This window comes from Primulina huaijiensis, chromosome 1 (genome assembly GCF_012295235.1).
Source record: "Primulina huaijiensis isolate GDHJ02 chromosome 1, ASM1229523v2, whole genome shotgun sequence".
NCBI lineage: Eukaryota > Viridiplantae > Streptophyta > Magnoliopsida > Lamiales > Gesneriaceae > Primulina > Primulina huaijiensis.
The window spans coordinates 27,064,737-27,092,730 of NC_133306.1; the positions used below are offsets into that span (position 1 = coordinate 27,064,737).

The 27,994-nt window shown below is 36.0% G+C and overlaps 3 protein-coding genes, 1 long non-coding RNA gene and 1 other non-coding gene across 6 annotated transcripts; 1 reads left to right on the top strand and 4 right to left on the bottom strand.

The window, feature by feature from the left end:
• The first annotated feature begins 394 nt into the window (after window positions 1-394).
• LOC140991146 (polyadenylate-binding protein RBP47B') lies at window positions 395-3,588 on the top strand. The gene is made up of 8 exons (XM_073461106.1): window positions 395-603; window positions 1,071-1,557; window positions 1,800-1,873; window positions 1,938-2,068; window positions 2,326-2,422; window positions 2,559-2,717; window positions 3,131-3,231; window positions 3,338-3,588. Exons 1-8 carry the CDS (start codon window positions 475-477, stop codon window positions 3,426-3,428), a joined length of 1,269 nt encoding a protein of 422 aa, XP_073317207.1. The 5' UTR covers window positions 395-474; the 3' UTR covers window positions 3,429-3,588.
• Window positions 3,589-3,766: 178 nt separating this feature from the next.
• On the bottom strand, window positions 3,767-9,163 carry LOC140991135 (origin of replication complex subunit 1-like). 2 transcript variants are annotated; one of them, XM_073461101.1, is made up of 16 exons: window positions 8,380-9,163; window positions 8,155-8,290; window positions 7,703-7,855; window positions 7,491-7,628; window positions 7,252-7,403; window positions 7,083-7,182; window positions 6,849-6,971; window positions 6,595-6,756; window positions 6,439-6,496; window positions 6,177-6,355; window positions 5,400-5,511; window positions 4,993-5,048; window positions 4,772-4,867; window positions 4,388-4,464; window positions 4,126-4,209; window positions 3,767-4,003 (listed from the first exon to the last, which is right to left on the bottom strand). In XM_073461101.1, exons 1-16 carry the CDS (start codon window positions 9,114-9,116, stop codon window positions 3,940-3,942), a joined length of 2,427 nt encoding a protein of 808 aa, XP_073317202.1. In that variant the 5' UTR covers window positions 9,117-9,163; the 3' UTR covers window positions 3,767-3,939. The 2 variants fall into 2 exon arrangements, with proteins under 2 accessions (XP_073317202.1, XP_073317194.1); XM_073461093.1 differs by having other exon boundaries at window positions 4,993-5,057.
• On the bottom strand, window positions 7,718-7,795 carry LOC140991241 (small nucleolar RNA snoR28). Its single transcript, XR_012177818.1, has one exon. It is a non-coding gene; the product is annotated as a small nucleolar RNA snoR28 (small nucleolar RNA).
• Window positions 9,164-13,152: 3,989 nt separating the features above from the next.
• On the bottom strand, window positions 13,153-16,334 carry LOC140991154 (aldehyde dehydrogenase family 3 member F1-like). Its single transcript, XM_073461115.1, has 11 exons — window positions 16,148-16,334; window positions 15,910-16,091; window positions 15,758-15,826; window positions 15,570-15,666; window positions 15,226-15,432; window positions 14,728-14,852; window positions 14,504-14,608; window positions 14,240-14,412; window positions 14,077-14,167; window positions 13,832-13,981; window positions 13,153-13,546 (listed from the first exon to the last, which is right to left on the bottom strand). The coding sequence occupies exons 1-11, from the start codon at window positions 16,314-16,316 to the stop codon at window positions 13,307-13,309; spliced, it is 1,608 nt and encodes a 535-aa protein (XP_073317216.1). The 5' UTR covers window positions 16,317-16,334; the 3' UTR covers window positions 13,153-13,306.
• A 9,471-nt stretch (window positions 16,335-25,805) lies between these two features.
• LOC140991161 (uncharacterized) lies at window positions 25,806-26,776 on the bottom strand. Its single transcript, XR_012177803.1, has 3 exons — window positions 26,657-26,776; window positions 26,360-26,549; window positions 25,806-26,240 (listed from the first exon to the last, which is right to left on the bottom strand). It is a non-coding gene; the product is annotated as an uncharacterized lncRNA (long non-coding RNA).
• Between the last annotated feature and the right edge of the window lie 1,218 nt (window positions 26,777-27,994).

Consider the following 27,994-nt stretch of genomic DNA (forward strand, 5'->3'; position numbering starts at 1 on the left):
GTCCTTACTTACATGCACCTCAAGAAAGTTTCCAAGGAGTCATCTATATCAAAATTGTCTCAAGTGAAACTCGTTTAATTTTGGAGTTCTTATGTGACAAACTCTTGAATAAAAGACGAAAGAACTCGTCCAACAAATGCATTTTAAAAATCAGGAAATGTGGATCGGACTTCTTTATGCCATTTTTTGGTTAAAAACTACAGAAATGTATTGTGGCTATCAAAAAGCAGACATTTTGAATAAGCAAATCCATTACCTAACGAGTCCATGCAAAAACAAAAAAGGAAAATAAATAAATCTTGGGTGAGCGAGAAAAAGTAGACATTTTGAATAACTCGGGATCGAAGAGAAACACGATTAATGAATTTGAATTAAAGTCGACATAAGCATCTTTATATAGCTATTTTTTGTCATTTTTTCCTATAAACCAAAACCCTCGAAATCGCAGAGCACCGGGAAAGCGAGAGCATCGAAATGAGCGGGCCAACGGTACCGTATCACCAACCAGCCACACTGGAAGAAGTACGCACCCTTTGGATTGGTGATTTGCCTTATTGGGCTGACGAATCCTATCTACGCGGCTGGTTTGCCCAAACCGGCGAGGTACGTACATTTATAACTACATGTATTTCATTTTACATACTCAATGAGTGGCAATTTTCCAGCTTTTTCTCTAAGTATTTGAATTATTGTGTGCCTGATTATATTCTGGAATTTTGACGATGTTAATTTTCCTGGATTGATTTAGAATTCTTGGAAAAAGCGGTTTTTTTAATATCCTCCAAGGACTGTGAGAAACAGACTCTTGTTTCCGTATATATTTTACGCTAACATTGTGTAGTGTTGTTTTTCTTTCTATTTTGTTAAGCGTGTAGGGTTTATAGCTGCGAAATTCGTTATTTTAATGTCTATCCGTTGTTGCTGAAGTGTTTCAACCTAGTTACCTTGTGTGCACGATGCTTTCAGTTAATTTTTGAGGATATGATGACTACAGAGTAATCTGGTGATGTATTTGTTGTTTTTGGGTTTGTTTGAGATGAATGAGCTTTTTTCTATTACATTCCATGCAGGTCCTTTCAATAAAAGTAATTCGAAACAAAATAACAGGTCAGCCTGAGGGTTATGGGTTTGTGGAATTTACATCACATCAAGTGGCGGAAAGGGTTCTACAATCTTATCATGGAACACAGATTCCCGGGACGGAGCTAACTTTTAGATTGAATTGGGCATCATTTGGTGTAGGAGAAAAGCGTATTGATGGAGGCCCTGAACACTCTATTTTTGTTGGAGATTTAGCACCAGACGTTACAGACTATCTGCTGCAGGAGACTTTCCGAGTTAGTTATCCATCAGTTAGAGGAGCCAAGGTCGTGACAGATCCAAACACTGGGCGTTCCAAGGGATATGGTTTTGTTAAGTTTGCTGATGAGATGGAGAGGAATCGAGCGATGGTTGAGATGAATGGTATCTATTGCTCAACTAGGCCCATGCGAATTAGTGCAGCAACACCCAAGAAAACTGCTGCTGCTGTTCCACAGCAGTATGTTGCTGCCAAAGGTGAACTTTCTTTTCTATGCATCTGTTAAAAGTTTTTTTACTTTCTGGTTACATATTTTATCCCCACTCTTTTGGGAGCAGCTTCTTATTTAATAGAATTTTGCTTTCAATGACCTCAAGCTATACATATAAGGAGTATGATTGCTCTTTATTGGCAACCAATTCATTGTTTTTCTTTCTTTGATGGTTTGGTCCTTCGTCATCCTAGATTCTTGAAATTTTGTTCTGTTTCTTTCTGGCAGCAATATATCCAGCACCAGTTTATACTGCACCAGTTCAGACACTTCCAGTGGACAATGATATCAATAACACTACCGTAAGTTAAATATTATACACTGTAATGTGGATATATTTTCACTTAATATTCTTATTAATTGCAGGTTTTTCTTGGTAATTTGGACCATAATGTATCAGAAGAAGAACTGAGGCAAATATTTTTGCAATTTGGTGAAATTGTCTATGTTAAAATCCCAGCATCCAAAGGTTGTGGTTTTGTGCAGTTCACAGCAAGGTGAACTTTGGCTTACAAAGCTCTTATCTGCTTGTACCAAGCATGTGTGTTGTGTATCTGTACAGAAATTATAATATTATCCACCTCTAGTTGTGGCAGGGGTGTATTCATGTCTCATAAATGTACTTTTGCGGCAGTTTTGTTTTTCTGTCTATGCATGATACAGCCATGTTCTCGGTGTGGATGAGGTTAACTTCTTCGATCGTCGACTTTTTTTCAAATTTCAAGTTATTATGTCATCTTGTTTCATTGCATAGGACATCTGCTGAAGAATCAATCCAGAGCATGCAAGGTGCTGTGATTGGTCAACAAGTCGTCCGTCTTTCCTGGGGAAGGAGTCTAACAGCAAAACAGGTATCTCAGATCTTGTGTAAGCGATTGCTAATATGTGCCTACTGATTTAGTAAATTAATTAAACAAGGCAAAAACGTTGTTTGCAATACTTGTAACAATTGTTGTAACTTGTAACAATTGTTGCCATATGCTGTAGGATGTTGCTAGTGTCTGGGGTCAATCTGCAGATCCAAATCAATGGGGTGGTTATTATGCTTATGGGCAAGGATATGATCCCTATGCTGTGGTTGCCACACAGGATCCTTCAGCTTATTCATACGGTGCATACGCTGGATATGCACAGTATCCTCAACAGGTATATTTCTCTCTTTTTCTGCTATTCCCTTAATGCTTAGCAGATGATGTATATCTTTGCTATTGACATGGTCCCTATCATAGTAAAATAACAGGCTTTCCTGTTTAGAAGTTCTATGTATCTGTACGCGACATTAGTGTTACATTAGTGTTACGCACTTACACTGCAAGCAGATTAGAAGTTGAGGTGTGGTAAGAAAACTTTTTGAAGTAACAAATTTTTTGCATGACCTAATTTAATTCCAAATTTTTTGTGACGATTCCGTTATGTCTTTCCTTTATTTTCTCAAAATCACATTTAACAATTACAGGAAAGTAAAGAGCATTATCACTCCTGTTTTCTTGCATTGGATATATCAATATCATTCAGTTTACGTTTCTTTGTTGTTTTGGCCCCTCTAAATACTCTCATAGACGGAAGGGTCTCAAGACATGGCAGTTTTATCTGGTGCTGTTCCACCTACTGAACACAGAGAGGAGATTTATGATCCCTTGGCTACACCCAATGTTGACAAGTAATGTTTCCCCCATAGTATGCATTTCTTTTCGTTTGAGTTCAATGGGATGTTGTTCAATGGTATGGGGTAGTCGATTTGGCTTAACCTAATCAATGTATCATAGGTTAAATGCTGCTTACCTGGCTGTTCATGGAAGTGCCATTTTGGGATGGCCTTTGTGGCAGAGGACCTCCTCATTATTACCGCAAGCATAGAATTCGTTGGATAAATAGATATGGTACTTGTTTTGTTCTACTGCGGAAAATTATAGGTGAAATTTGTATCCAGAGTTCTGATCCGTTAAACTATTGAGTTCAAGTGTATGGGTGTTACGGAAACACTTGCCCATAGGGAAATGGGTGCAATTGTCGTTCATTTGAAGCGAGATACAATCTTCAGCGTGCTCTGGTGTGTAGGGATGTCTGCACTGTAATGAACTCGAAGTATGTAACTACTAATTAATTTTTTTTTCGAAATTCATATCTAATTTGTCTACCTTACATGCCTTCCAAAATCGAAACTACTTTTTGAGGCCATCCAAAAAAGCAGCAGATACATCAGAAGGTATCAATAACAAAAATGTTACAGGAGCATGCATGTATCTTCCACCAATTTCTCCAAGAAGTTCAAAATAGTTGTCGTCCGACATGTGAAGTTCTTATGCTAAGTCCTTTAGAAGGGAATAAAAAGCAAATAAATATTGCATCGGATCTCCCATCGATCGTGTTAGAGATACTTGGCCAACCAAGGCAGGTCCTTGCTGTCTTTGAGCGCAAAAGTGACATCATCACTGCCATATTACATCGGGGAAGAAATAAGTGGAGATACAAAAAACTATGCATTTCATACGCTTGCGCATTTATATTTATATCTGCACCAAAATACGAAATTTTATTCTAAAGATGAGCCCACCTAGGATAGTTGAGTTGCAATTTCTGCAATTTGTGCTTTGCACCAGATTCACACAACAGTATTCTGCACTCACCAAGCTTGCATCTGATCATTTCACATAAATTCAGATTATCAGTTGACCATTCTTCATTGTTAATTGTGAGCACTTCAATAGCACAAAGAATGTACTGAATGGACAATTAAGTTTCAGCAACAGCCACAGGCAAAGCGTGAAAAAGACCTTTAAATGTTGACAGACAGCAAAACAAATACAAGAACGAACCCGACTTTCAGGAGAGTGTCGTATCCTGGAAACAGTTCACCATTGCTTGAACAGAAACAAGAGACTGTCACAGCCATCTGTGTGGATGAGAAAGAGACTTTTACATACCACGGACAAGTGAAAACAAGAAATTTGGCAAATTGACGTTGATGAGAGACGGTTGTAATGAAGAAAAAGACTAAATGATCTGAAAAGTAATCAGACTTAAGTTGATACTGCCATCAGGTTCTGAATCAATTACGAAGGATTCAAAAATAACTAAAGAATCCATAATAAGCTTTCTAAGCTATTCATGAGTACATTACACGAAGGTTATAAGCTACAGGCAAACTGCTTATGTACGTATGCATAAATATAACAAGCTAGATAGCTCAAGAAAATAACCTTTTCAAAGGTTGTTTCACCCATCCCTGTCTTATAGAGTTCATGTACCATAGCAGCCAAAAAGATTTTACTCAATTTAGAACAACTTCTTATCACCTGACGGCAACAAAACAAAATAAGTACAATAAATAGGAAACGTCGAGCAGAAAGTCCTCAAGTAAAAATTTGTTGCATTCGGTGGTTATTCAAGGATATCGGAAAAGAAGATTCTATTAACTCACTTGAATATGAGGAGCCTGGAACATCTCTTTTATGGCTGCTTCAACATCTCCCATACCTACAATAACTTTCCAAGAAAAACAAGCCAAGAGGGATATTTTTTAGTATTATTAATTATATCTTTATGAAACAAAATAAATTTTGCAGTAGACTTTATATCATGGGAAGTTGATACTGAATTGTCAATGTCATCTGAATCCTACTAAATATTTAGCATGCATTGCATTAACATTGCAATTTAGAGGTACTAAACATAAAAGGATGATTTATTAGTAAAAGGGATTGCATTTCTAAGCCAAGAAATTTGTAGATATATTTTTTAGCACAAATTCAGTAGTTATATGATGTTACAGGATGTGAGAACGGTTAGCACCAGACTACCAGAGTATCTGTTGCCTAAAAGTCTTACCTGCGGTGTTTGAGTTGGAAAGTGGCAAGCTTTTAGCGCGATAATCTGCAATTTCTGCAGCTCGCCGACAAATCTCCAATGCACGACGAGCATCTCCAGAAACAGCTGCCACCTAAAATTAAAAATAAGCATACAAATATATCACCTCAATGCTCACAGTAGCCATTGCAGCGACTGAAACTAAATTTTGGTTATGCAGGTGACAAATATTGCTACAATTAGACCAACTTGAGGAATTTAGAAATCGGCCCTATGACTTAGCGCTATCCTACAAAGAACGCACAAAAGGGGCTCATGATAGGCGCATCATGCATAGGGGCTGATTTGGTGCTATACTACAAGGAACGCACAAAGAGGGCTCATGATAGGTGCATCATGCATAGGGATTTCAACGAAAGAGATGCAGTTCTGCTCTACAAATCGAGGTTGGGGATGTTTCCCAGAAAGCTCAAATCGAGATGGCCGGAACCATTTGTGATCGCCAAGGTGTACCCGTCGGGTGCTATAGCTCTGAAAGATGGCAAGGACGAGACCTTTACTGTCGATTCCCACAGGTTGAAGCATTATTTCGATGGCGCAGGGGAGCCACAAATTGGAATCACATGGTTCCAAGACGGTCAGCAATGAGATGGGCATCCAGTCGACTTCTAGACTATAAATTAAGAACTACTTTTCTTTCCCTTATCTGTATTTTATTTTAGTTATTTTAATTGATTGATTAAAAAAAGGGAGGGCGAAGAAACAGTTTTCCTCGTGCTGGTTGATAGTTGCACATACCTTCCTTGAAGCAAATTCAACTGCATATTCTTCAAAAGCATAAATTCCTTTCAAACGGCTGGAAATTATTTCTTGAAGCTGCTGGTAGTTATATGGACTGAAGCAAAGCCTTTGTATGCCCATTCGACTGGAGATACGAGGAAGCAACTTCTCTGGAAGATCCATAGTGTTTGCTATCCCTGAATGAATAAAATACAGAAAAATTAAAACCCGGATCATCGATTAAAACGACACTCGTTTAGTGATGACAACAATATCTTACCTATCACAATCAATTTGGAATTTGGCTTGGTAGGCCAATCAAGAATATTGTATAGAACCTGTGAGGTAAAATTTGTGGATTTAAATGCATTCTTTTCATAAAGGTTTGTTTTAGAAGTAAATGAAGAAGCTTTTGCCCCTAAAATGCACAGCCTACCGACTGATTTCTGGTTACTAGAAGATCTAGCTCATCTATGAGAAGAACACAAGGTTTTGAATCTTTCTTCCAACATTTGTTTTCACCTGAAAACCGTTCAGTCAAGAAATTGAGAGCCTTTTTCCAACCAACTTTATGCCCACTCAGTCCCTCGTATATTACCTGAAATAATTGCATTAAAACAACTGGTGGAGAAGCATGGAAAAATTAGACATTTAGACCCTACTAAAAAACAAATAACCAGGCGTTCTTACGCTATATACACTTTCCGGTGAAGCCAATTTGAGACCATTAATCTCCACAAAGCAGTAAGGCCTAATGCTTCCTGCATCAACCTCAGACCTCATATTCCTCATCACAGCAAGAACACTCATCGTCTGCAGTTTGCAGATAAAAGATATGCCAGATTAACATCACAAAAAAGTGCAAAGATGAATATATGTGGTTTTAACCAATGGTTAAGTTGTAATATCGTCCATATAATTTACCTTGCCAGTTCCAGGAACACCATGAATATAGAGGCATCTTCCCAGGCACCGCTCATCGCATATGGCATCTTTAATAAATGTCGTTATCTCATCCATTTCCCTGAATAAAGAACATGATGTAAGATAATTACTTTTACAGATTTCGCAACCTTATCTTAACTATACATACTTGTCCCTACAAGTTAGAGACTTGGGCAATGTTGCAAGTAGAAGCATCGCTTTTGCCCATTCAAGATCAGTCTGCTTGCGACACCGAACATGTTCTGGTATTGTCTTTGTCCCTATCTTTTGCAGACCATATATTTGTCCTTTTCGTGAGTTCTGCAATAGTATTACAAATTAAAATCTTGTATTTCCAGTCAACCTGTCGTTAAGACTCAGGTGTCAACAAAGCTAAAATCACTATACCGCAGCTAGAGAATGAGCTGGAGATGGTCCAGACAATAAACAGTGTCCTTTCTCAATGTCATATTCCATGTCTTCTTCTGTGTCAGACTCAGAATCATCACAAGAATTCCAATCATCATCACTGTCAACTCCACCATCCTGCCACAAGGATGAAAGTATATTAATTCCCAGAAAATGCAAGTCTGTTTGTTAGGAAGCCATCTATAACTTACATCTTCATTGTTGTCAATCTCTGCAATTCGCTTGAAACTCTGCCATTGAATGTTGTACTCATATTCACACAGAAACACATCATCCCCCTCATTGTCAGCCTTGGAAAATTCTTTTGGATTCATGACAAAGCAATGTCTTATAACAGATTCCATCTACAAAACATTGTTATGTAAAGAAAATGGGACAGCTTTCTCTTTCAGAAATTAGAATCTTAGAAATGAATATCCACATCCTCATTAGCATCTCAAAGATATGTTCTACATGTACAAAAACCTAATAGGTTTATAACCTGCAGAGTTCATACATATGGTATACATCGTGCTTCCACAAACAACAAATAATGAGGGATATAAGTTTAAATATGTAGGTGTAGGTCCTCAAGGAGAGAATTTGTAAGCTCTAACCAAGTCAAATGAATCTTAAAGCATAAAATCAAAAGAGAATGTATCACCTCGACATCAGCAAAATCATTAGTCAAATAGAGCTCCCTCCTCAAATTATGAGGCTGTCTTCCCACAGATGTCTCTTCTGGAATAACATACCACCGTGCCCGGAACCAATAAGTACCGTCCACATCTTTCCATAAACTAATCAACCCCAAAAAATCAGAATGAATAACATCAGAGTAAATTTTCATGTTTTACAGTTTATCGAAAAGCAAACTAATGGTAGGTACCTGTCAATATGAGCAGCCCACAAATCGCTCGAAATTAACTTTTCCCTTGCAGTCCTAGCCCTCTTCTTCCCTTTAGGCGGATCTGGGAACTCTGCCTTTTTTCCCGATTTCCTAGCCTCGCAATAGTTACAAATCCAACTGCCCGCTGGAACCTCCTTCGTTGGCGGTTTCAGGCACTTCAAGTGATACCCATTCAAGCACTCATCACACTCAATCATAATCCTCTTACCAACAGGCTTGAAACACACCCTACATTCCTCCACCACCGGATCCTCATCATCGGAGGCTGCTTCTTCTCTCCTCTTCACATATACATCGTCCCCTGCTGAAAATTCGCCACCATCGTAAACGACCTTTTTATAGTACACTCTTTTCCTGCCACTCCCCTTACGGGCATTTTTGTCTACATTCCTCGAGGCCCTTTTTGTCTCGAGACCCTCATTTTTTCCATTTTCGATTTTTCTTTTTCTCTTGGATTCAGTGAGTTGTGGCGATGCGGGGGCTAATGAAATTGTGGTGGGTGAGCCAAGGGGGGCATTCTGGCGAATATTCGGAGTCGTGACGGCGGACTGTTGGAATTTTTGTGGAGTTGCGGAGGTGAGGCGAAGGGAGCGGCGGGGAGCGGTGGTGTTTGTTGTGGTTGAGATTTGTGGGGTTGGTGGAGAAATGGACTGCTTTAGATTGGGGGTTTTGTTTGAAGACGCCTTGGATTTCTTAGTCTTCGGTGTCTCTGCCATTTTCCGGCAGGAGTAGTGGAGGAGAGGAAACAGGAAGCGGCGGAAGAGGTGGCAGAAAGGAGGAGTGTAAAATTATAGAGTGTATAATTTGGCGGGAAATGCTTATTATTGTGGGGGAATCTGCACCGTTGATCAATATCACCACACTTTTTTTATTTCGTTTTTTAGGAATTCCTAAAAATATTCATGAGAAATGTACAGATACATTTTATAATAAGAGCACCCGCAGTGGTGGGTGTTATAATACCCACCACTTCATCAAAAATCGTAGGATCCACATGCCACATACACATTACATTAACACATCTATTCTCTCACATTCATTTTAACATTCACACTCATTATTTGTAGGTCACGTTGTCCACTAATTCATCTTATTCTTACTTTAAATTAAATAAATTCAATTTCAAATTTATTAAGAAATTTAAATTATTATTATTTTATATTAATAATAATATGTTTTATATATTTAGTACGTAAAAAAATTTAATTTTATGAGTGTCACTTATTTAAAATTAAAAATTTATTACAAACCTAAAATAAAACGGTACTACATATAATAATTAATAACACTTGCATAAAAATAAAAGAAAATAAATTAAACTTAAGAGAAGATGCAAAATACTAATTCAAGTATTGTTGTTGTATTGTGACCAAATATGTTTAACTAAGTCGGCACGAAGTTGGTGATTCCAACGACTACTTTAAACCAATACATTAAATAAGGAAACAACGTTTAACGACGGTTTGTGAAAATCCGTCGCAAATAGCGACGGTGTATTTGCGACGGTGTTTTCAAAACCGTCGCTAAACGTCCAATTTTATTTAAAAAAAACCTGACAGAGGGGCGTTCATAAAATATAAAATATAATTAAAATAATTCAAAATACGTGAGGCCCGCGTGTCAGCAAATCAGTGACGGTTTTGAAAAAACGTCACTAATTGTCCAATTTTTAAAAAAAAATAAACTGACACAAGGGCGTTCAAAGAATTGAACGCCCCATACCCTCTCTCCTGATACCAAGATGTGATGCTCATTTATTCTAATAACAATTAATGATCAAACAATAATGGTTTGATTTAGATTTACAACGGAAATGGTTTAAAATAATTTAAAACGGACCTCAGGGCCTAGAAAAATTTCGGCATGACCTCCCTGTAAATAGGACATCCCGAAAAACTCAACCAGCAATTTATATCAAAATATATTCCAACTAGAGTCATTAAAACAAAACCAAAGTCAACAACCTGAAGCCGCACTGGCCAGGACTAAACAGAATTTAAAACTAATCAAATACTCACCAGATCATACGAACCACAAAATCGACTCAGAACATCATGAAAACAACCAAATATCATTACAAATACACGGGGCATCTCCCCGGCATAAACTACAATACAAGACTAAAACAAACCCCAGACATACATATAGACTAACTGGGAGACTCTACTAAACAGAACCAAGCAATCCAACCTCAATCTCGAGTAACGCCCACTCACAATGGAGAGAGGTGTTAAACAAATCATGACTAATAGATTTCATTTGATTAGTTAGATAACTAAAGACTTAGACAAATCTAAACCAATTCAACAATCATTCCCTAAAACCGACAAGGTCAACATCGGTTTAATAAGAAAACACTTCTTCGAAATTGTTATGTAGTGTGCTAATACCAAGTAACTCCCTTAGTTTCTGAAATGCAGGCAGTTTGAAGGACTTGGTAGATATGACAGCTACTTGGTTTTGACTTCTGCAATAGATGAGATCGATTGTTTCATTCTTTGTGAGGTCTCTTAAAAAAAAGCATTTCACATCAATGTGTTTGCTTTTTCCATGTAAGACTGGAATTTTTGACAGTTTTATAACTAAACTATTATCACAATAAATTGTAATAGGATCGTGATTTTAAATTTAATCTCTTCTAGAATTTTTCTCAACCAAATAGATTGACATGCACATGAAGTTGATGCAACAAATTCAGCTTCAGTAGTTGATAAAGTTACAATTGGTTGCCTCTTCGACGTCAATGGAACAACCACTAAATCTCAGAAAAAATCATATCCTGAAGTTCTTTTTCTATCATCTCGATCTCCTACATAATCATCATCGCAAAAAGGCATAAAATCTGATTGTTCTCCTTTCTTATAGTAGATACCAAGTTCTAACATTCGTTGCATGTATATTAAAGTTCGCTTGGCAGTTAAAGATGCATTTAAGTAGGATTCTCCATATATATGCTTATGAGACTAAAAAAAACACATAATATGTGGTCTTGTTGTTGTCATGAATATTGTGCTGCTATGGCAATTACCAATCTGCTTGTATTATGTCTTGCAACTTGAGCAAATATTTCTTTATAGTCAACTTCAAACTCTTGTTTGTAACATTTTGCTAACAATTGTACCTTGAATTTGTAGACTTTTCTATTTTATTACAATTTACTCTTATACATCCACTTCACACCTATTGTTTTTTGACCTTTTGGAAGCTCGGTCAGTTATCAAGTTTTATTTTTTCAATGAATGTGATTTCAGCTTCCATTGCCTATCGCTATTTTGATTCTTTAACGGCATCTTCGAAAGCTACTGGGTCACAATATGAAAATAGAACAAAATGATTAAAGGGCTCTTCAATTTGGTCAAGACAAGTTACCTCATAATCTGTCATCCACGTCGGTCTTCTTCTAAATCTTTGAGAATTTTGTTCATTTTTTGTCTTATTGACTAAAATGTATTGATTGATTGTTGATTGTTGCTCGTTCTCTGTCGATTGTGCATTCTCCAAAAGATATTGTATTTCTTCTCCATTTTCTCCATCAAAATCAGCTTGAATTTGTTGTCTAGCAGTATTGTCATCATCGAAAAACTAATGAACATCGTGAATATTTTTGGCATTGGGATAGCTGACTCTTCCGATTCTCATGTTAGTATCTATTTGATTCAACTTTGAACAAGAGTCTTTTTCCGCGCATATATTTTATCTTGCGGACTATGAGGTTGTGTTTTGTTAACTCAAATCAATCATTCCAAAAATTTTACTAGGTCTTCATGCACATCCTCTAAACATCTAGTCGATCCTAACATATGAGATTGAATAGATGTAGATAGTCATAAACTGAAAAACGAAAGCTAGATAAATTTACCGTTCATTGCTGCAATTGCAATTATTAAATAACAAAAGGACACTTGGTTTTTGCATGTTGAATTAATTTAATATAACTCGACATAGTATATTGATAAAATAATGAATTCTTTCAAAAACACTACTTAAGAATTGAAATCCAATCATTATAGAAGATTAAAGAGTATGGGCATTAACTCAGATTATAACAGTTTTTTTAATATTTTAATTTAAATTATTTATATTACATTTAATTTATTAATTTATTCAATTTTTTGTTAAAGTTAATTAAAGAATTGTTTTTGAGGTAGATTTGTAATATATCAACTTCTGTCGGAAGATATCCGTATTTGTTATTAAAACTTGACATGTACACTTACAATAATATTTTGTTTAAAGATATTCAATTGTTATAAATTATTGTGAAAAAATCGATAAGTTAGATTAGACAAAAAAATCATTATTTTCATATATAATATATTAGAAGCTCATGAGATGCATAAAATATATCACCGATTTCATTTACGACAAAGAAAATATACAATTGATGCTAAAAATAATGAGAAAATATTTGTATTCACTGAAAACTTAAGAGAAAATTACAAATAATAAACAAAATGATAAATTAATACGTGAAAACATATAAACTTCATATATGTGATTAATACGAATTTATATATAAAAAAATATAACTTTTATTTTTATTTATCATATAACTAATTTTATCTCAAATAAAATCGCTTCCGTTACACGTACAATTTTCTAGTATATTAATGTCCAAAAATCCACTGATATAATGGTATTATCAAGTTTACTTTGTTTGAGGACAAACAATAGATTAATGAATTGTTTAGTATAATATTACATTATAGTTACGTTATATAGAAGAAAGCTATAACATGAACTTTACAAATTAAACCATGACCAAACTAAATCATTTATAAAATCCAAACATCACAACTTGATTTATTGCTTAAAAAATAACCCAAATGACCTTTTGCTTTCTTCCCACACACAAAAAGTACTGTAGTGATAACATATATGTTTTTGCACTTAATTGCACTAGTTTTCAAGACTTTTTCAAGCCCAACATAATGAGAACAATTCCCAGATAATCAAATCTGTATGCAGATTTGAAGAGCTGCAACTTATGATTGTTCCAAGGGGGATACCGGAACCAAAAATCCACAAGATAGCCACGTCTTACAACTGCCTTCTCGTATGAGAACTCATCGAACGAGAATTTCCCGTGATATCTACCAAAACCACTTTCCCCAACTCCTCCGAATGGAAGAGAGTCCGCCGCATACTGCATCCAAAAAACAACTAATTACGTTAGAAAGGATTACTATTTGATATATAGGTGAATTTTAGTGAGTCGATGTTTTTCCAGATATCTGGACCGGTATTTGGAAGTAGAGCGTCAAATATTGTTGAGAGTTGATTTTTTATTTTTATGTTTTTTGTCGTCGTCGAGTATATATACTTTGTGTTTTCTAGAGAATAATTTAAATTTGTGGATTTTAACACTCTCGGTTTTCCGAGACTTGGTGCTCCTAGGTTCTTTTATGAATCATAGTTATCATGAACTTACTTGAACTATCGCATCATTAAAAACCACACTTCCTGAGGATGTCTCTAAAGATAACCTCTTCTTTAGGCCTTCATTATTAGTGAATGCGTATATTACAAGCGGCTTAGGCTTCGATTTGAGGAACATAATACTATCTTCAATATTTTCCAACTGCACAAAACAAATTCATTCTGCATTGTAATATATGCAATTTATGAGTAGAAACACTGGTTTTTTCAGAAGAAAATTGTCATATTTTTCCTCACAGTGATTATAGGAAGGACTGGACCAAAGATTTCTTCAGTCATGACTCCAGTTTCTAATGGTGGATCGACCAATATAGTTGCTTCGATGAACCTGCATATTGCATCGTGTTACGTCCTCTGATACTCAGTTTAATTCATGTACTTGCAAAGATGAATGAATTACAGGTTGTCTTCGTCTAACGAACCGCCATAGACAATAGAAGCCTTGGTTGAGGGCTCATTTAAGAGATTCTTGAGTCGCGTAAAGTGATATTTGTTTATGATCCTCGCGATGCTGTTGGTTTCTTTTGGATTTACTCCGAACATACTCAGTGTAGCAGCCTTCAGTAATTCTACCTGAAAGATATTTGCCCCTAATGAGGCAGTTCTTTTGACAGAAAATAATCAAGTAAGTGTTAACTAAACTGGAGAAATGTTGAAGTGATACCAGAGTGGATACAAATTTCTTTTCCACGAGAATGTAATCAATGCTTATGCAAGCTTGTCCAGCACAAATCCCGAATTTCGCAGCAAGGATACGTTTTATCGCAATCTAAGAACATCATTACATCACAAGAAACTTTCTATTTCAGGAACCAACTTTTGCACAAAAGACAATGAATCCGACATGTTGAAATAGAGCATAAGATAGACCAAGATATGCACGATTACCGTTTTATCCCAAGAACTTGAAAGAGAATCAACAACTGCAGGGCATTTTCCTCCTAACTCTATAGTAACAGGAGTGAGATTCTTTGCTGCAGCGGTCATGACTATACGTGCTACTGGTGCACTTCCTATTTGAGCAACAGAACAAAAGTACATGAAACAAAAGTTTTTCAAACAAATTCGAGTAACTCTCCCACTGCCATTCTGAGAAACATAAGATCTCAGAAGCATACATCTCCCCCCTTTCTCTCAAGTTTTTTCATCGACTCGCTCACAACCATACCATGGAAAAGGATGATGTAAAAGTTCTTAATAACAATGTTGATTTACGGTGGCTTGACTGGGAAAGTTGCTTCCTCCATGAATCTTAAAGTTTCCTGCAGACTACGTATTTTCAATCGACATATATACGAACAAAAATATAATTTTATCACCAAATTTTAGCTTTGCACCCCCTAATTAAGCACAACATCTGGCTCTATTGCTACACGAAGTGTATACCTGTGAAGAAAATCTTGTCCCATTTAAGTTGTAATAGCTGCTCACCAACTGAAACACCACCTTGAATGACTTTTATAGCTTTAGGATCCAAGTAAGTGTGAATCAAGTTGGCTAAAACCGAGGCGGATGCAGGAGCAAGCTCCGACGGCTTCAAAACAACTGCGTTCCCCGCACAAATTGCTCCGATCAATGGTTCCAAAGACACTCCTGCAATAACACAAAATAAACACAAACACATTCAGTGAATTCAAAAACATTCATTTCCGACGGATACAGAGAAGGGTGGTTCCGGGGAAGAATTGGCAAGAAAATAGCCCTTTTACTGAAGAAACATGAATCTGTACCAAATGGGAAATTCCAAGATGATATGATGAGAACAACTCCAAGGGGCTCAGGGACTAAGACAGCACTAGATGGGAATGCAGCAAGCGGCAAATCAGCCTGTGGTACCATAGAAGAAAAAGATGGATTTTGAATTGGATTCAAGAAAAATGGGTCAAATTTTGGAGAATTAAAAGAAAAGGAAGGCGACCTTTCTGCCTGACATCCATTTCTTCAACCCATTCAACGCATAATTCAAAGACTTTATCAAAGGTCCAATCTGCAAACGACAGTTTGCTTCAATCAAATCAAACATTAATTAAGGTTGAAAACTATTCCCAGTATCCATGAACTGAAACAAACCTCATCTCTATAAGATTCGATTGGATGCTTCCCTAAATCTTGTTTCAGAGCTTGAGATATATCATTCTCTTTCTCTTCCAGCAGAGATATCAAATTCTTGAGCTGCAACCTCCTCCAAGATTCTTCCTTGGTCCTCCCAGAGTCAAATGCTTCCCTCAACTGAGTCACCTCCACTTGCAAATCTTTGGTGCATGAATCCATCGTAGTTTCCAGAAAGTGGGTGGGTTTATTTGTTTACTTTGTAGCAACAAGTAGCTCCGTGCCAGCTTCATTAAATCATGGATCAGTGCCCTGCCATCAAACGTTTCCCTTGATTGGAACGTGCAGGCGAACATGCATTGCACGAGTTCTTGTTGGGGTGGCCAACGGAACAGAACAGAACGGAACGGAACAGATAGATTTCGCATTAAAAACCAATTCACCGCATTTAATAGGAATCCCCACAGCTTGTTGTACTGTTATTGTTATGAACATGTGAAATTCAGCGGTGCATATTACCTGCGCTTGGCAGTCCAACGTAAAAGGAGTTATCTATCTATGAGTTTTAATTTAATCCTCCGATTTCGAATTCTACTTTGCTAACCGGATATTTTAGTGAATTCGATTCTAATTTAGTGGGGCTATTTTTATTATTGATTTGAATGAATCTTATTCCTTTGATTTTCATTAATATTTGTGTTTAAGCTAACCTAATAATTGATACTATCATATTCTAATTTTCGTCAATCCCTCGTTTTCTTACGCATCATCATATTCTAATTTTCGATATTTTAATTATAAATGTGATTTTATACACATATCATATATCACTATCGTCTTATTCATTAAATCATCATCCATGTCAATTTATAAATTTCTTATTTTCTAAATTTTAGCAGCCGCAAGATGGTTTATATTATATTTTTGTTGCATTACTTGTCACCAGTTAACTGTACAACATCATCTCATGCATAGATCATAATATTAAATTACTTCCTTACATTATTCTATCTATTTTTATCGAAATATTGGAGCATTTATTATTATTATTATTATTATTATTATTATTATTATTATTATCTTCTCTTGCTATAGTATTTATCTTTTTATGTAGTGTTTTCTTGGTCAGACGGTCGGTGAGTTTTTTTTATCTTTGGAATTATTCAATGACGAATTGAGAATATTAAAACAATTTAATTCTAAATATGTTTCTTTAAATTAAAATGTAAATTTAATATGATGTTTCTTTTAAATTTAATCTGATTTTTTTAAATCTTTTTAACATGATGTTTTCTCATTAATGTATTATTATGTACATATATTTCCTATACTAGTTTTAGTAATAAAGTTTAGGCGAGAAAATGATAACTTGTATTTTTATTAAATTTTTTAAGTTTATATAGATATACTTATAAGAATATTAAGTGTGGGGATTTTCAATCGAGATACCGAATAATATTTTACATTCGTATATCAATAATAGTACATATAGATTATAATTAATGCGATGTTGACTCATGCGCATTACCACGATCTTGGTAGTTGCAATGAATTAATAGATTAGTTACATTTGTTAATTTACCCATTTATCTTGTTGTAATTGTAATTTTTTTTAACTTTATATATATTGTTTATATTTTGACATTATCATATTATCGTAGATCCTTAAATTTTTTTTATTAGCAGGAAAAGAGAGAAGAACTTTACGTGCTTAAAAAACAACATTTGGTAAAACGAGTGAACATCATATACTAAATACATGTAATATAATATATATTGGTAAAATGCATACAAGTCTATGAATAATTTCTCCTATGATAAAGAAGATGATAATCTTATAAGTATCTCTTAATAATTATTATTATCATAAGTGTTTGGAAATTTGTAGAACTCTAGTTCTAGTACACCCATGTCACGTAAATGCATTTATTTCTACTAAACAGCACACGCAATTTTCCTTTCAAATCATGTCTGTCAATATTTAAAAAAAAAATGCACAAAACATATTACTATATAATAATAATAATAATAATAATAATCATATTGAAATAACAGACTGACTTTAGTTTATTTATTGTAGCCAGAGAAGTCAATCAAACTCGGAAATCACAAAAAGTGTATATATAAGTACAACACCCGTCAGATTAATTACCACTGTACATATTATTGGTCGAGCCTACGTACGTATTGTCTGACTTTTTATAAGCTCCGAATGAAACATTTTTTTGGTTCTATGTACTTTATCATCAAGATATAAATTTATGCCTACTTAACAATGAATTTCAAGGACTAATTATATAACATATATTTTCTAAGATGGAAGAACTCAAATATGTTAGTCAAATAAATTATAATTGACAAATCTTATATTACAAGTTCGTCCAAAACAAATGTTGGTAGGATAATCGAACTCGACCAAATGTTCACTTATTATATCAACTGAATAAATAATTTGGGGGTAAAAATTTGATCTCGAGTTTCTAAATTTAGTGGCATTGATGCGAACTAATAACTTCCACCCGACCAAAATTATATCCAACTTCCAACTACCAAAACTTTAATTTATAATAATAAGATAAGATAAATAATGGCATGTATAATCAATGTTTTGTTAGGATTGGGGGCCTATGAAATTGAATACTACTATATATCAATTTCCCAACTTACTATACGGAGACACATCCAATGGGTTGGACCGTATTTGGATGGGCTTTCAGAGGGAATGAATTTTAGGGTTAAATGACTTATTTGATTTCTTTTCATCAAACAAGACTAACTCATCGAAATACAAATTTGGATTATTTCCGTTATTTGGATCCAATTGGTAAAAATAATCAATTCCATTATGTGGCTTTCTGGACATCGATCTTAATGACTTCAGCTAGCCCACAAATCGTTTTAAAAAAAAGAGTAAGGAACACTTTTCTCTGCTCTCTTTTAAGTCACTGATATATTCCCTGCAAAGATCGTTAGCCGCGGCACTCGAAATCTTCTAGATGCTAGGGTTTTTTTTTCTCATGCGGCAGCTGAGTTCTTCTCCTCCTTGATGGGCTGGAACACCTTGATGGGCCATATCATTGTCACAGTTCCATTTCTGTTTCCTAATGCACTGTTTCTTGATTCCAGTGACATGGCCTGAGGCTTGAGAAACAAAAAATACGCCTAGCCGTTTTTAAACCTTCACAATGCATATCAAATGAGGGGTGACTGACATTGTATCAAAAACTTTCCGTCGGCTAATACGGGGGGTGGGTTCAACAATCTCAGATTTCTCCAGGTGTTGGTTGGCATGCTTACTCTAGTGCATTGCATTTCTCGAGATAAACAACCATATTGACACTTTTCACTTGCTAGCAGCACCGACTTCAGTCATATTCAAACCAAATTAACTCGATGATTTCTTGAATGCCCGAAAAATGTTGTCTTGAAGCTGTCGCAAGGATAGAATGACTTTCTTGAACTTTGAGACACCATGCATGCTTTCATTGGAGACCCCAGTCTCAGCATGGTGTGATATTACATTAAGCTTGGCGCCTTCTTTCCACTCAGATTCCTCGTCTATATATGCTCTCTATTGCTTTCACTTTAATCTTGACAGGTTTCCCAAGTTTAGATTTGTCTTTCATTTCTAGAAATATCGAGGGCCCTAGCACAAACAGGAAAGCCTCGCTCGGTCGTCCCATGACTCCAAGATCACACCAGATCCGATGCAGGTTGAATCTTGGTCAAAGGTGGCAAATAGCCCAGCTGTCAGACCTTGATCATCTTCAGATAATTTGACGACTGCACTTTCAAGGCCATTTTCATCAATTTCTATCGCCATATCACAATTGTAAAAACCAGGACCGACCTGAAATGGTTCAAAAGTCAGTGATCATGACGATATTTCATCAATTCAAAATTATAGTCCCAAGCTTGACACAAAAAACTCAAGTATTAAAACAGTCATGACTTGAAAGAATAAATCGTTACGAACTAAGTGCCTCACCAGAACTCCGCATGTGTAAGTGAAAGATATACAGCAGTTAACTTCAAGCTAAGAAAACCATGAAGCCAATGACAACTAGTTTGCCAATAAAAACAATTAAGAAAATCACATCGTGGAAGGATATACAAGAATTATTTGAGTTAAAAACCACGTACAAGCTTTATTTTCAACCATAGTTATTAGAGGTGATGAGAGATTTTTTGGATAATTAATATACTAAAATATAAATACTTGAAAAAAATTTCCTCACATGACAGAAATTCAGAAGTTATCGAAAGGCTGTGCGTTGGCTCATGTCTAGGCGCCAGGGATGAGTCTCACTCTCACTAGGCCTTGAGCCCAGATGCACAGCTTATGGACTTTGAGGGAGATCAATATATTTTCTAAAAGCTTATACAATATTAAGGTTCTTTTGCATTAATTTACAATTGAACTCATTTTCATCACCAGAAATGGTTTCCAAGGTCCGCTAAGTTCCATACAAACTAAAGTTGTAGATGATCTCTGTTAACTCAAAAAAAATACTTCTGCTAATATAGCAGGGACACACTCGTGATTGATCTTTGATGTTCTACGAAGGGGACTGAGAACATAATGCAGATAAAGAAGTCTAGAAAACTCACAGAACATTGCACCTTGCATCTGAGTTGAGGGATCTGCGTTGTATGAGAACTACTAAACCATCTTAAGGATCCTACACGAAATATGCGCCTTCTTTTGTTAACTGATCAAAAGTAGTTTCTTGACACAAACACCACATTATTTTTTACATCTTTCTCCTCAACATACCTACATAATAACCAAGCTAATTTTCAGATATCCCTACTAACTTTACACGTGAAAGGAATATGTTAAGGGTGAACTGTGTTACAATGTAAGTACAATACCAAGGTCCACAGGGAAGTCGTTGTTGAGATTCTATTGTATAATCTCTAGTATAATCAGTGTCATATTCCTTATTTAGATGATCCTTCTCCTAGAATAGATTTATTTCCTATTCCTTGATTTCAATTCTTTAGGCGCAAGCTTAGGAACTGATTAGTTATTTTTTCTATATTGGTTGTACAGAGATGGTTGTATATATTACCTACGTTATTATCAATAACTATCAACTTTTCTGGTTCATCTTTCTCATCAATATTTTTTCCTTATGGTATCAGAGCAAGGTTCAAATAAATTGAACCAGACTTCATCTAGTCAATAACATCAATGGAAGATCAAAGGGAAAGATCAGAGAGCTCAACAAAAGGGGGAGATACCGTGATGCAGAATCATGATGATTCACCATACTCTTCACCCTTCAGATCATCCAGGGCTTGTGTTTGTCACCACACCTTTCACAGGAGAAAACTTTGCTTCGTGGAAAAAATCCATGGAGACAGCCTTGTATGCAAAGAGCAAGGGCGGATTCATTGACGGAAGTTTACAACCACCAAACTCATCAGACTTTGGACGATGGAAAAAGAACGATGCTATGGTTAAAGCCTGGATAAGAAATTCTCTAGCCAAAGACATACAAGAAAGCGTTGTGTATGCGGACACGGCACAAGAGATATGGGATGAACTTTGCGAGAGATATGGGCAGAGTAATGCACCCCGTATCTACAAAATAAAGAAGGAGTTCTCAAATCTCAGCCAAGAAGATGGACAGCCCTTAACACAATACTATACCAAATTCAAAACTCTGTGGCAAGAATTACAAATCTGTGACCCCTTGCCCCATTGCAGGTGTGAAGCAGCAAAGGGATTTCAAGAGCATCGTGAAAGGGAAAAGGCTCATCAGTTTTTACTGGGTTTGAACAGCAATTTTGATAGGTTAAGGTCTCATGTGTTATCAATGGAGCCAACACCGCAACTCAACAAAATTTTCTCTTTGGCACTGCAAGAAGAACAACAATTTCTTACGCAAAAGTATACAGATCAACCATCAGCTATAGAAGGTGCAACATTTGTAACAAAGCTAAATGGTGATGAAAAGAACTATTCCAACAGAGGCCAAAACTCAGCAAATCGGTCTGGAAAGAGATGTGTGCATTGTGGTAAAAATGGACACCTTAAGGAAGAATGTTTTGAGATCATAGGGTATCCTCCCAATTGGAAAAACAACCAACAAAACCGTGGGAGCAATGGAAGAGGTGCCTCGAGGCAGCGACAAGGCTACAGCAATATAGCCACATCAGGATCTCGATCATCAAGCCTTGGTGAACAACAATGGCGTAACTCAGGACCAGAAAATCACGAGCTTGACGCCACAAAAAATCAAGTTCAACTAGCTCTGGGACTAACAGCAGATCAATGCTCTGAATTGTTGTCTTTCCTCACATCCTCTGCCAATCAGAACAATGGTAACGAAGGTTTAGCCAACTTTGCAGGTAAAAGTTCCCTGACTAATGATCCTTGGATTATTGATAGTGGTGCCTCCGATCATATGATTGGAGATAAAAGGCAATTTGATCATTATGTGCATACTTTGACACACCCAAATATAAAAATACCAGATGGTTCTTCCCTCTCAGTCACTCATGTTGGTGATGTACGCATTACACCAAACATTGAGTTAAAAAAGGTCCTCTGCATATCTGGTTTTAAATACAATCTCCTCTCAATTTCTAAGATAACCAATGATCTAAACTGCTCAGCAACATTCTTTCCTAATTTCTGTTTCTTTCAGGACCTACGTACGAGGACGCTGATTGGAGCTGGTAAGCTGAGAGATGGCGTGTATCAAATGGAAGGAAAATATGGAATGGCGAGTCGAAGCGTCCTTGAAACAGATTATGTTTTGTGGCACATGCGATTAGGACATTATCCCTTTAGCAAATTTAAATTCATTTTTGAGAATTCCCCTTCTAATTACTTTCATGATGTTTGTGATGCATGTCATAGAGCAAAACAAACTCGTTTACCTTTTCCTATCAGCAATAAAAAAAAGGATAAATTGTTTTGACCTTATTCATGTGGATGTTTGGGGTCCTTATTCAATTCCTTCGTTAAGTGGTGCTAACTTTTTCTTGACCATAGTGGATGATTGTTCTAGATGTACTTGGGTTTACCTTATAAAAGATAAATCACAAGCTTATGATTATCTAACCATGTTTTACCATCTTGTGCAAAACCAATTCCATTCCAGGATCAAGGTGATAAGAAGTGATAATGGGGGAGAGTTTGTTTCAAACAGAATGAGGGAGTTCCTCACTAATCATGGGATAGAACACAAAATTACATGTGTCTATACACCACAACAAAATGGGAGGGTGGAACGAAAACACCGTCATATATTTGAGGTAGCACGTTCTTTACGTTTCCATGCACACTTGTCATTAAAATTTTGAGGAGAATGTGTTCTTACCACAGCTCATCTCATAAATTTGATGCCCACACCCATTCTTGCCAATAAGAGTCCATATGAAGTCCTATTTCATAAGAAACCTGATTATGACCACTTGAGAGTCTTTGGCTCCCTATGTTACGCCCATGATAAACCGAAAGACAAATTTTCACCTAGAGCACATCGTTGTATTTTCTTGGGATATCCACATGGAAAGAGGGGTTATAAGGTTTATAATCTGGAAAAACAGAAACTGCTTGTGTCCAGGGATGTGATATTCCATGAAAGGATTTTTCCATTCCAAACTAACACTAACCTGAATACACCAGTTCCATCACCGTCGATTGACCAACCATCTGATCTCATTTACCAATCAGCACATTCTTCAGATCATGATGTCTCAGACCAAATTGAACTTGTTCAGGTTGAAAATTATCCAAATGATGAAACAAGCGAAGAAGCTACCACGATGACCTCACCAGTCAGATCTCCATCTTTCAACCGAAACACACCTGAAATTCATCGTTGTAGTTCCCAAACCAATAATCCCACACAACCTGAAGCAATCACCAATAATGAAATCAGTTCATCTCTTCTTCAACGACCAGCCAGGTCCCGACGTGTGTCCACAAAGCTTTCTGGCTTCGACTATGAACCATTACCATCCTTAGCGCCATCACAAGGCCCTCCTCCATCAGCGAACTCAGGTATGTCCTATCCTCTTTCAAATTGTCTATCTTATTCTCGTTTCACTAATAGCCACAAAGCTTTCTTGGCATCCATTTCGTCATTAGATGAACCTAAATTTTTCCATCAAGCTGTCAAGGACCCTAGATGGCGACATACGATGCAGCAAGAAATTCGTGCATTGGAGGAGAATCATACATGGACTTTGGAGCCTTTACCACAAGGCAAACATGCCATTGACTCTAAATGGGTCTATAACATTAAATATCGATCTGATGGTACTGTTGAACGGTTTAAGGCGCGTTTGGTTGCTAAGGGATTCACGCAAGTTGAAGGGCTAGACTATCATGATACATTTGCACCAGTTGCCAAGATTACAACTTTACGATGTTTGCTTTCAGTTGCTGCCATACGCCACTGGGAGTTACATCAAGTGGACGTGAACAACGCCTTCCTCCATGGAGACTTACATAAGGAAGTCTACATGAAAGTGCCACACGGCTTTGCCAAACCAGGAGATAATCGTGTTTGCAGGTTAAGAAAATCCCTTTACGGACTTAAGCAAGCATCACGAAATTGGTTCCAAACATTTTCTAAGTCTCTTCAACAGTTTGGTTTTCATCAAAGTACAGCAGATAACTCCTTGTTTACACTGGTACGAGATAATCATTTTGTAGCTTTGCTGATTTACGTTGATGATGTCGTTATAACAGGGAATGATTTCCACCTTATAAGTCAAATAAAAGGCTATTTGGACTCAACCTTTCGCATCAAAGATCTATGGACTCTTAAATATTTCCTCGGCATTGAAGTGGCACGCAACAAAGAGGGGATAACTCTCAGCCAACGAAAATATGCACTAGATCTTCTTGAAGAGGTGGACTTATTAGATGCTAAACCAGCAAGCTTTCCCATGGAATCACGACACAACCTTGCTGCAAATGTTGGAGATCCAGTATCAGATGTGGGACAATATCGCCGGCTAATAGGTAGACTGTTGTATCTGACCATTACACGGCCTCACATCACTTATCCTGTACAAGTTCTAAGTCAATTCATGCAAGATCCTCGAATGCCTCACTTAAATGCAGCATTTTGCATTCTTCGTTACTTAAAGTCTGCACCTGGTCAAGGCATTACCCTTTCTTCTTCAAACTCGCTACACTTGACAGCCTATTACGATTCGGATTGGGCAAGTTGCCCCACAACTAGACGATCGACCACTGGCTACATAGTCTTCCTTGGACAAAGTCCCATATCTTGGAAATCAAAGAAACAAATTACAGTCTCACGTTCTTCAGCTGAAGCTGAATATCGGGCAATGGCAAATGCGACATGTGAGTTATTGTGGATACGATCCCTGTTTTTGGAGCTCAAAGTTACATTATCATCACCTATGTCACTCATATGTGACAACCAAGCTTCTCTTCACATTGCTGCCAATCCAGTTTTTCACGAACGAACAAAGCACATCGAGATTGATTGTCATTTCGTACGTGATCGGTTGCTTAGTAATGAGATACGTACTTCTCATGTTCGTTCAAGTGATCAAGTTGGAGATCTTTTCACAAAAGCACTAGGATTCAAACATTTCCATCACTTATTAGACAAGTTGGGCATCTGTAATCTTCATGCTCCAACTTGAGGGGGAGTGTTGAGATTCTATTGTATAATCTCTTGTATAATTAGTGTCATATTCCTTATTTAGATGATCCTTCTCCTAGAATAGATTTATTTCCTATTCCTTGATTTCAATTCTTTAGGCGCAAGCTTAGGAACTGATTAGTTATTTTTTATATATTGGTTGTACAGAGATGGTTGTATATATTACCTACGTTATAATCAATAACTATCAACTTTTCTGGTTCATCTTTCTCATCAATATTTTTTCCTTAGTCGTAATCCTTGACGTTGGCCAATTGTGTGGAACCAAAAACCTCGGTGTTTACCAAGAAAATCTACGTACTGTCTCAGCTTCTAATATCACACCTTCTTCTTCTCCTATACGTCTAGCAACAAATTCGCTAAACTTGATCTCTAACCAAAACACAGATGGATAATTAGATGGCAGAAATTTAGATACCGTCAAAAGAGTCAGAACAGCAAGTCTGATATATAAAAATATAGCAAGAACTTTTGTCAGAGTCTGATGAGTTGAATGGTCAAGATTCGGACAATTTAGAGCCCCATCAGTTCTGAAGCTACTTTACAATATATCATTAATATTCATTGCCAATTTGCCATGTTGGTGGTGGCAAATCGAAACTTTCCAAAAAACCATATCCCCTGCGAATCCTTTCTATCTTGATTGGGTAATTCAAATATTTTGGCGAGTCTGCAGACTTCTTCCTGAAAAATTTGACACTGAAACGATTTTAAGACCAAAATATACATCCATATATAGTATACTAAACTAGTGGAAAGAATCATGGCAAATCTGATCCATAGACACTAATTCTGTTCCTTACATCATATTTTCCAATAAACATGGAGAAATATAAACAGCTGCTGGCAAAAAAAATGCACCAGCTTGCTCTTGCATGAAATTATTCATGAAAGTCCCCAGCCGACCTTTGAAATACACTCAAGAGGAGGGAAAATGAGTCCTTCAAGCTGGGACTGAGAAAGGTGAGAAAGAAAATAAGTTTGATCCTTGACCTGAAATATCGTGATTTGGTTTCATGGTAAATATAACAGCAATGTCAATATGAAAATAACATTGAAAAAGTCCCAAAAAAAAAAATAAAATGATGCTGCTTATGTACCGTATCTTTTGACAATTCCAAAGTAGAAGGTTCATCTTTATTAATCTCTTTTGTACAATATTGGTGCTGGCCTAAATCCATGAAAGATATTTTCATTTGAGGGAGACGAAAGATTTCTTAATCATCAAACCTTTGTATGCGAATGATTGCTTACTGTGGAGGCTAACCTAACCATCACGGACAAATCTTGTCTTGCAAGGGAAAATATAAGCGTCATCAAATAGTTTTTGGTTATGTATAAAAATGGGATAAAAGCATTAATATTTATGAAAAGCATTCTAGACTTAATATTATTTATTGGTATTAATTTTGGAGAGTGAACTTGTAACCGATAAATATTCAACATGCATGTGTATAATTAATTACTATTCCGATCCACACAAAAAAATACTTGCAATACTAATATTATTATTACTAACAAATCACGGCTAGCTTGCTTAAATTAGACTTCAGATTCTATACCTAGTCTTGTTTGCTTTCTTGCATATTTTTCCATTTATGCCACGTGTCATGAGTTCGTTGGTAGATTGACCCCGAATGGATGGATAAATTTTGACTGAGCATCTGTAGCAAGGGCCGGCGACCATATAGAATTTACTGATTTACGTGCAAATTCTTTCTAAAATTAAATTTGATAATTATAATGAGCAAAAGGCATTGCTGAGCNTTACTAAATGAAGTATTCTTATAATACATATATAATTAGATTTGTTCTTTAAAATAGGCTACGTTTTCTCTCTAGCTCAAAAATATCATTTCAACGTAATATTTTTATTTTTGTAAAAAAAATAAAAAAAGGTAAAACATCGAACATAACAATTTCATGAGAATCTTTGATCCAATATAATTATGTTTTATGCAATATTAAATTGCAACGTAAACATAGGCATGCTAGCTTGTAATGTAAACAATCACACACATACATATTATTGATTTTTCATTTATTTAGGGTGGATATATATAAATGGGAAAATCGATTCCATTGATCAGTTTAAACTATCATGATAGCATATGATCTTGCGTTGTTCAAATTAATATGTCCCAACGTGGTAAATGATATATCTTTTGACCATGTCATGAAATTGTACTCTACTCTTATTTTAAAAAAATTTAAGCAAACATGTATCGATTATAATATACTTTGAAAAAATTAGATATCATAATTAATTTTAAAGTTTTTATTTAGCTTTTAAGTACGTAGTAGAATAAAAATTTGGTTTGGACACTTGTCATATTGATTTTTACTTTCAATACAATTTATAACGTTTTCCCACCTTTTTCCGGTTTCTTCTTTTTTTCCATTTTAGAATTTTTACAGCATACTTCTCTTTATATATA

Excerpts from the sequence above, each read along its gene's own strand:
- LOC140991154 (XM_073461115.1), bottom strand. The coding sequence starts at position 16,316 with ATGCGAAATCTATCTGTTCCGTTCCGTTCTGTTCTGTTCCGTTGGCCA. Across the intron at positions 14,413-14,503 it reads AGAAATTTGTATCCACTCTG|GTAGAATTACTGAAGGCTGC; the intron begins GTATCACTTCAA and ends AATATCTTTCAG. Across the intron at positions 14,168-14,239 it reads TCGTTAGACGAAGACAACCT|GTTCATCGAAGCAACTATAT; the intron begins GTAATTCATTCA and ends TGCAATATGCAG.
- LOC140991135 (XM_073461093.1), bottom strand. The coding sequence starts at position 9,116 with ATGGCAGAGACACCGAAGACTAAGAAATCCAAGGCGTCTTCAAACAAA. Across the intron at positions 7,404-7,490 it reads CAGCTCATTCTCTAGCTGCG|AACTCACGAAAAGGACAAAT; the intron begins GTATAGTGATTT and ends ATACTATTGCAG. Across the intron at positions 5,512-6,176 it reads TTGAATTTGCTTCAAGGAAG|GTGGCAGCTGTTTCTGGAGA; the intron begins GTATGTGCAACT and ends TTTTAATTTTAG.
- LOC140991146 (XM_073461106.1), top strand. The coding sequence starts at position 475 with ATGAGCGGGCCAACGGTACCGTATCACCAACCAGCCACACTGGAAGAA. Across the intron at positions 2,069-2,325 it reads TTTGTGCAGTTCACAGCAAG|GACATCTGCTGAAGAATCAA; the intron begins GTGAACTTTGGC and ends TTCATTGCATAG. Across the intron at positions 2,718-3,130 it reads ATGCACAGTATCCTCAACAG|ACGGAAGGGTCTCAAGACAT; the intron begins GTATATTTCTCT and ends ATACTCTCATAG.